An 8,956-nucleotide genomic window follows, 5' to 3' on the forward strand; every position below is an offset into this window, starting at 1 on the left:
AACAAAAAAATTCCAAAAAATCAAAAAAAAATCCGCAAAAAAACCCCAAAAAAATTCCAAAAAAAAAATCAAAAAAATTCCCCAAAAATTCGTAAAAAAATATCCCCAAAATTCCCCAAAAATCCTCAAAAATCCGCAAAAAATCCCCCCAAAAAATCCTCAAAAAATAAAAAAAAATTTCCAAAAAAATCCAAAAAAATCCCTTTAAAAATCAAAAAAAAATCCAAAAAAAATCCAAAAAAAATCCCAAAAATTCCCCAAAAAAATCCCAAAAAATTCCCAAAAAATTCCCCAAATATTCCTAAACAATAAAACCCCCAAAACCCCCAAAGCCCCCCAAAAATCCTCAAAAAAATAAAAAAAAAATAAAAAAAAATTCAAAAAAAAACCCCCAAAAAACCCCCAAAAATCCGAAAAAAATCCCAAAAAATCCTCCCCAAAATTCCCATAAAATCCCCCCAAAAATCCCCAAAAAATCCTCAAAAAATCCCCCAAAAATCCTCAAGAAATCCCAAAAAATCCTCAAAAAAAATCCTCAAAAAATCCAAAAAAATTCCAAAAATTCCCAAAAAAATCCCCAAAAAAATTCCAAAAAATTCCAAAAAATCCTCCCAAATTTCCCATAAAATCCCCCCAAAAAATCCCCAAAAAATCCAAAAAAATCACTTTAAAAATAAAAAAAAATCCCAAAAAATCAAAAAAATCCCCAAAAAAAATCCCAAAAAATCCCCCAAAAATCCCAAAAAATTGCAAAAAAATCCTAAAAAATTCCCAAAAATTCCCCAAATATTCCCCAAAAAAATCCCCAAAAAATCCCCCAAAAAATCCAAAAAAATTCCAAAAAAATCCCTTTAAAAATCAAAAAAAAAATCCAAAAAAATAAAAAAAACCCCAAAAAATTCCAAAAAATCCCCAAAAAATTCCCAAAAAATCCCCAAAAAAATCCCAAAAATTCCCCAAAAAAAATCCCAAAAAATCCCCAAAAAATCCCCCAAAAAATTCCAAAAAAATTCCCCAAAATATTCCCCAAAATTCCCCAAAAAATCCTAAAAAATTCCAAAAAATCACTTTAAAAATAAAAAAGAATCCAAAAAAATTCCAAAAAATCACTTTAAAAATCAAAAAAAAATCCAAAAAAAATCCAAAAAAATTTCAAAAAAATCCCAAAAATTCCCCAAAAAAATCCCAAAAAATTCCCAAAAAAAACCCCAAAAAATCCCCCAAAAATCCAAAAAAAATCCAAAAAATAATCCAAAAAAAATCCCCCCAAAAATCCTCAAAAAATCCAAAAAAAATCAAAAAAAATCCCAAAAATTCCCCAAAAAATTCCAAAAAAACCCCAAAAAAATCCCAAAAAATTCCCCAAAATTCCCCAAATATTCCTAAACAATAAAACCCCCCAAAAACCCCCAAAACCCCCCAAAATTCCCCCAAAATCCCCCAAAAATTCCCACCTCTTCCATGGAAGTAATCCCTGTAGTAGGTGGCTCCCAGGTCCGCGTGCTCCACGCTGAAACTCCCGACCCTCTCCGGGTTCCTCAGCTCCTCCTTGGCAAACTCCAGCACGGAAACGCCGGCGTTGGGAACCTTCCAAAAATTCCCAGATTCCCCCAAAATTCCCGATGATGACGACGATGACGACGAAGAAAAAGCGGATTTGGAAAAGCTGACGTCGCGTTCTCCTCGACCGCCTCCGATTTCGTTACGGAAATGGGGACAACTCAACAACAAATCGTTGCTGGTGTTGTCACCTAAATCTTCTTCCAAATTTTCTTTGGAATTCAAATTTTCCAAACTGGAAAAATTGGGAGTTTGGGATCCGGCGGAAGCGGCGGAAGCGCCCGTGGTGGTGTTGCGGCGTCGGGTCCCCGGCCGATCCGACGGAAACGGCCTCGAAAAAAATGCTCTGGACGTCGAAATGGGCGAAACTTTTGCGGCAAATCCAAGATTTTGGAGGTTCCGGGAGTTTGGGATCTTCGGGATCTTTGGGATTGAGGAATTTTTTGAAGATGGAATCGTCGGGTTTTAAACAACGGCGGCGTTTTTCTTTTTGGGGTTGGGGTTGGTCGGGATTTTGTTCGGGATTTTGGGGTTTTTTGGTTCGGAATTCGTTGAGGATTTCGTAAAAACTTTGTTCCGGAATTCCTTGGACGTCGATGGAGGAGGTGCTGCCGTATTCCCGGAATAATCCGGTGGAATTGGAGGAATTGCCGCGAATTTCCGGGATTTCATCGGGATCGCATTCGCTCAAAGTGACCTCGCTGCTGCTTCGTTGTCTTAAAGGAATTCCTAAAAATCCTTCTTGGAATTCCAAATCTTTCAAATGAGGCATCAACCTTCGATGGAAGGGTTTGAAAGACGATTGGGAAGGTTGGAAATGCCGGGAATTTCCGGAATATTCTTTGGAACGAGGAGGCCACTCGGCCACGCGGGCGCGAACGCCCATCTTGGGTACGGGGGGGATTTCGGAGCGTTGGGAATTCATCGTCCCAAAGGGAAATTTGGGATTTAGGAGGTCCAGGAGATCCAGGAGGTTCAGAAGAGCTGGGAGGTCCTGGAGGTCCTGGAGGTCTTGGAGGTCTTGGAGGTCCTGGAGGTCCTGGAGGTCCTGGAGGTCTTGGAGGTCCAGGAAGTCTTGGAGGTCCTGGAGGTCCAAGAGGTCCTGGAGGTCCAAGAGGTCCTGGAGGTCCAAGAGGTGCAGAAGGTCCAGGAGGTCCTGGAGGTCTTGGAGGTCCTGGAGGTCCAAGAGGTCCTGGAGGTGCAGAAGGTTCAGAAGGTCCAGGAAGTCCAGAAGATCCAGGAGGTCCTGGAGGTCTGGGAGGTTCAGGAGGTCCTGGAGGTCAAGGAGGTCCTGGAGGTCCAAGAGGTGCAGGAGGTCAAGAAGATCCAGGAAGTCCTGGAGGTCTGGGAGGTTCAGAAGATCCAGGAAGTCCTGGAGGTCAAGGAGGTTCAGGAGATCCAAAGATCCAGAAGATCCAGGAAGTCCTGGAGGTCCTGGAGGTGCAGAAGGTCCTGGAGGTGCAGAAGGTTCAGAAGATCCAGGAGGTCCTGGAGATTCAGAAGATCCAAGAGGTTCAGAAGATCCAGGAAGTCCTGGAGGTCTGGGAGGTCTTGGAGGTCCAAGAGGTCCTGGAGGTCAAGGAGGTCTTGGAGGCCCTGGAGGTCCAAGAGGTCCTGGAGGTCCAAAGGTCAAGGAGGTTGAGAAGATCCAGAAGGTCCAGAAGGTCCAGAAGATCCAGGAAGTCCTGGAGGTCTGGGAAGTTCAGGAGGTCCAAGAGGTGCAGGAGGTCAAGGAGGTCCTGGAGGTCCAGAGGTCAAGGAGGTTCAGGAGGTCCAGGAAGTCCTGGAGGTCCTGGAGGTCTTGGAGGTCCCGGAGGTCCAAGAGGTGCAGGAGGTCAAGAAGACCCAGGAAGTCCTGGAGGTCCTGAAGGTTCAGGAGGTTCAGGAGGTCAAGAAGATCCAGGAAGTCCTGGAGGTCAAGGAGGTTCAGAAGATCCAGGAAGTCCTGGAGGTCTGGGAGGTCCTGGAGGTCCTGGAGGTCTTGGAGGTCCAAAGGTCAAGGAGGTTGAGAAGATCCAGAAGGTCCAGGAGGTCCTGGAGGTCCAGAAGGTCGAGAAGATCCAGGATAGTCCTGGAGGTCTGGGAGGTTCAGGAGGTCCAGAGGTCCTGGAGGTGCAGAAGGTCCAGGAGGTGCAGGAGATCAAGGAGCTTCAGGAGATCCAAAGGTCCAGGAGATCCAGGAGGTCCAGGAGATCCAGAGATCCAGGAGATCCAGGAGGTCCTGGAGGTCCAGGAAGTCAAGGAGGTTCAGGAGATCCAAAGGTCCAGAAGATCCAGAAGATCCAGGAGGTCCTGGAGGTCAAGGAGGTTCAGAAGATCCAGGAGGTCCAAGAGATCAAGGAGATCCAGGAGGTTCAGGAGATCCAGGAGGATCAAGGAGGTTCAGGAGATCCAAAGGTCCAGGAGATCCAGGAGGTCCTGGAGCTCCAGGAGGTCAAGGAGGTTCAGGAGATCCAGGAAGTTCAGGAGATCCAGGAGGATCAAGAAGTTTCAGGAGACCCAAAGGTCCAGAAGATCCAGAAGATCCAGGAGATCAAGGAGATCAAGGAGGTTCAGGAGATCCAAAGGCCCAGAAGGTCCAGGAGGTCCTGGAGCTCCAGGTGGTCATGGCAGGAGGACACCAGGAGAATTCAGGAAACGGCGCCGGCGACGCATGGTGGGAGGGCTGGGGGGAAAGAGGGAAAATGGAGGGATTTGACCCAAAAATGGAGATTTTGAGCCCAAAATTGAGGGAATTTGAGCCAAAAAATGGTGGGAATTTTGTCCCAAAATTCAGGAATTTCATACAAAAAATTGAGGAATTTTAGCTCAAAAATTGAGGGATTTTATCCCAAAAATGGAGATTTTGACCCCAAAATTGCAGGAATTGTAGCCAAAAAATGGTGGGAATTTTGTCCCAAAATTGAGGAATTTTAGCTCAAAAATTGAGGGAATTTTCACCTGAGATTTTGGGGATTTTATCACCAAAATTGAGGGATTTGACACCAAAAATTCAGGGATTTGACACCAAAAATTGAGGTATTTGACCCCAAAAATTCAGGGATTTGACAGCAAAAATTCAGGAATTTTATCCCAAAAATGGAGGGACTTTACCCCAAAATCACAGGAATTTGATCCCAAAATTGTAGGAATTTTATCCTGAAAATTCAGAGAATTTTAGCCCAAAATTGCAGGAATTTTATCCTGAAAATTGAGATATTTGACACCAAAATTGAGGGAATTTTAGCCAAAAAAATTGAGGGAATTTTGTCCCAAAATTGAGGGAAATTTGTCCCAAAATTCAGGAATTTGAGCTCAAAACTGAGGGAATTTTATCCTGAAAATTGAGACATTTGACACCAAAATTGAGGGAATTTGAGCCAAAAAATGGTGGGAATTTTGTCCCAAAATTGAGGAATTTTATACAAAAAATTGAGAAATTTTAGCTCAAAAATTGAGGGAATTTTAGCCAAAAAATGGTGGGAATTTTGTCCCAAAATTGAGGGAATTTTGTCCCAAAATTCAGGAATTTGAGCTCAAAAATTGAGGGAATTTTATCCTGAAAATTGAGATATTTGACACCAAAATTGAGGGAAATTTAGCCAAAAAATGGTGGGAATTTTGTCCCAAAATAGAGGAATTTGAGCTCAAAAATTGAGGGAATTTTCGCCTGAGATTGTGGGGATTTTGACCCCAAAATTGAGGGATTTTATCCCAAAAATTGAGGGATTTGACACCAAAAATTCAGGGATTTGACACCAAAAATTGAGGCATTTGACACCAAAAATTGAGGGATTTTATCCCAAAGTCACAGGAATTTATCCCCAAATTTTGGGATTTTATCCTGAAAATTGAGAGAATTTTAGCCCAAAATTGTAGGAATTTTATCCTGAAAATTGAGAGAATTTTAGCCCAAAATTGCAGGAATTTTATCCTGAAAATTGAGACATTTGACACCAAAATTGTGGGAATTTTAGCCAAAAAATGGTGGGAATTTTGTCCCAAAATTCAGGAATTTTATAGAAAAAATTGAGGGATTTTATCCAAAAATTTCAGGGATTTTACCCCAAAACTGAGGAATTTTAGCTCAAAAATTGAGGGAATTTACCTTGAAAATTTTAAGCAAAAATTGAGGGATTTTAGCCCAATAATTGGATCAATTTTTTGAATTCCTGAATTCAAGAAATCTGCGGTGGTTTTGGAGGGAGTTTTGGAAATTTGGGGGAGATTTTTGGACTTTTTGGGGAACTTTTGGGGATTTTGGGGGGGATTTTTGGATTTTAGGGGGATTTTGGGGGGTGCAACCAACCCTAAATCCCCTCAGGGACCCTAAATCCCCTCAGGGACCCCAAATTCCCACAAAAATCAAAATTTTCCCCTCAAAATTCAACCCTAAATCCCCTCAGGGACCCTAAATCCCCTCAGGAACCCCAAATTCCCACAAAATCAAAAATTTCCCTCAAATCTGAACCCCAAACCCCCTCAGGAACCCCAAATCCCCTCAGGAAACCCAATTTCCCACAAAATCCCAATTTTTCCCTCAAAATGCAACCCTAAATCCCTTCAGGGGCTCTAAATCCCCTCAGGAACCCCAAATTCCCATAAAATCACAAATTTTCCCTCAAAATCCATCCCTAAATCCCCTCAGAGACCCCAAATTCCCACAAAATCCCAAATTTCCCCTCAAAATCCAACCCTAAATCCCCTCAGGAACCCCAAATCCCCTCAGAGACCCCAAATTCCCACAAAATCCCAAATTTCCCCTCAAAATTCCAACCCTAAATCCCCTCAGAAACCCCAAATGCCCTCAGGAACCCCAAATTCCCACAAAATCCCAATTTTCCCCTCAAAATCCAACCCCGGAGCCCTCAGGGACCGCAAACCCCCTCAAAAATCCAATTTTTTCTCTGCAAACACCCCGTGAAGCCCTCAACACCCCAAATCCTTCCTAAATCACAGTTTTCCCCTCACAAACCCCTCATGAAGGTGAAATTCCCCCTTAAATTCACATTTTTCCCCTCACAACATCCCGTGAACCCCTCAGGGACCCCCGAATCCGTCACTCAAAGGTTCCTTAAATCCCCCGACTCTCAAAACACAACCCCAAATCCCCTCAGGGACCCCAAACCCTCTAAAATCACAAATTTCTCCTCAAAATCCGACCCTAAATCCCCTCAGGAAACCCAAATTCCCACAAAATCCCAATTTTTCCCTCAAAATCCAACCCCGGAGCCCTCAGGGACTCCAAACCCCCTCAAAAATCCAATTTTTTCTCTGCAAACACCCCGTGAAGCCCTCAACACCCCAAATCCTTCCTAAATCACAGTTTTCCCCTCACAAACCCCTCAGGAAGGTGAAATTCTCATTAAATTCACATTTTTCCCCTCACAACATCCCACAAACGCCTCAGGGACCCCCGAATCCCTCACTCAAAGGTTCCTTAAATCCCCCGACTCTCGAAACACAACCCCAAATCCCCTCAGGGACCCCAAACCTTCTAAAATCAAAATTTTCTCCTCAAAATCCGACCCTAAATCCCCTCAGGAAACCCAAATTCCCACAAAATCCCAATTTTTCCCTCAAAATCCAACCCCGGAGCCCTCAGGGACTCCAAACCCCCTCAAAAATCCAATTTTTTCTCTGCAAACACCCCGTGAAGCCCTCAACACCCCAAATCCTTCCTAAATCACAGTTTTCCCCTCACAAACCCCTCAGGAAGGTGAAATTCTCATTAAATTCACATTTTTCCCCTCACAACATCCCACAAACGCCTCAGGGACCCCCGAATCCCTCACTCAAAGGTTCCTTAAATCCCCCGACTCTCGAAACACAACCCCAAATCCCCTCAGGGACCCCAAACCTTCTAAAATCAAAATTTTCTCCTCAAAATCCGACCCTAAATCCCCTCAGGAACCCCAAATTCCCACAAAATCACAATTTTTCCCTCAAAATCCAACCCCGGAGCCCTCAGGGACCGCAAACCCCCTCAAAAATCCAATTTTTTCTCTCCGCAACAACCCCGTGAACCCCTCAAAACCCCAAATCCTTCCGAAATCACAGTTTTCCCCTCACAAACCCCTCAGGAAGGTGAAATTCCCCCTTAAATTCACATTTTTCCCCTCACAACATCCCGTGAACCCCTCAGGGTCCCCCGAATCCCTCACTCAAAGGTTCCTTAAATCCCCCGACTCTCAAAACACAACCCCAAAACCCCTCAGGGACCGTATAACCCCCTCAGAAAGCCCAAAAAATTTCAATTTTCCCCTCAAAACAACCCCTCGGAACCCCTCCCCTCCCTCAGGGCTTGCCCCCCTCAGAACTACAACTCCCGGCAGCGCCCGCCGGGCACCGGGAAAAAACCCCGGGGGGATTCCCGACGGTTCCGGGGCCTCCCAACACCGCCGCCCTCTCCTTTTTTAAAGGCCTAAAAATAAAAATCTTTCTGCAGGCCTTAAACCCGAGCCTTACCGGAGAACGGCGGAAGCGGCGGCGGCGGCGGCAGCAGCGAAGTCCCCCCCCCTCCCGCCGCCCCCGCGCCCGGCGGGGGTCTGAGGGCTGAGGGGAATGGGGGGGGAGGTTGTCACTCACCGCGGGCGCGAGCGCTGCGGCCAATGGGGGGGCGCGGCGGAAACGGCGCGAGCGCCCCGGCCAATGAGGGGGGGCGGCGCGAGCGCACCGGCCAATGAGACCCCCCCCCTCCCCCTTCCCCTTCCCTCTCCGCCGGTCCTGGCGGAAAGGCCCGAGCGCGACCCGAGTGAGGCCGAAGTGAGGGGGCGGGGCTTAAGAAAAGGCGGGAAGTCCTCCGGGCCGCCAGGGGCCGCTGTGGGCTCGGACGTGAGGGGGGAGCGCCTTAAAGGCGCAGGACGCTTTTTTGTGAGGGGAGTCCCCCGCCAAACTGGGATTTCCCCACCCCAAACTGGGATTTCCCTCCCCAAACTGGGATTTTCCCCCCTAAACTGGGATTTCCCCCCTCTAAACTGGGATTTCCCACCCCAAACTGGGATTTTCCTACCCCAAACTGGGATTTCCCACCCCAAACTGGGATTTCCCCCCTCTAAACTGGGATTTCTCCTCCCAAACTGGGATTTCTCCTCCCAAACTGGGATTTTCCCCCCTAAACTGGGATTTCCCTCCCCAAACTGGGATTTCCCACCCCAAACTGGGATTTCCCCACCCCAAACTGGGATTTCCCACCCCTAAACTGGGATTTCCCCCCCCTAAACTGGGATTTCCTACCCCAAACTGGGATTTCCCATCCCAAACTGGGACCCCTCAGCCTGGGAGGCTCCGCCCCTCTCCCTCAGCCCCTTCATTTGCATACGGCCGCTCCTGGACCAATCAGCGGCCACGCCAGCGCCGCGCGCAGCCAATCAGAACCGCCCATCGCAAGCCCCGCTCCACGCGGCCGCGCAGCCAA

The 8,956-nt window shown here is 46.5% G+C and overlaps 1 protein-coding gene across 1 annotated transcript in view; it reads right to left on the bottom strand.

Annotated features, from left to right (window-relative positions):
* The window catches only part of LOC139586798 (signal-induced proliferation-associated 1-like protein 3), a 25,249-nt gene extending 22,763 nt beyond the window's left edge, over positions 1-2,486 (bottom strand). The window contains 2 exon segments of the mRNA XM_071420428.1: positions 1,455-1,873; positions 1,875-2,486. Coding sequence (XP_071276529.1) covers positions 1,455-1,873; positions 1,875-2,485 — 1,030 coding nt within the window. The 5' untranslated portion in view covers position 2,486.
* Between the last annotated feature and the right edge of the window lie 6,470 nt (positions 2,487-8,956).

Source organism: Agelaius tricolor, unplaced genomic scaffold (assembly GCF_023055355.1).
Source record: "Agelaius tricolor isolate 1412-34295 unplaced genomic scaffold, bAgeTri1.0.p SCAF_140, whole genome shotgun sequence".
Taxonomy (NCBI): Eukaryota; Metazoa; Chordata; class Aves; order Passeriformes; family Icteridae; genus Agelaius; species Agelaius tricolor.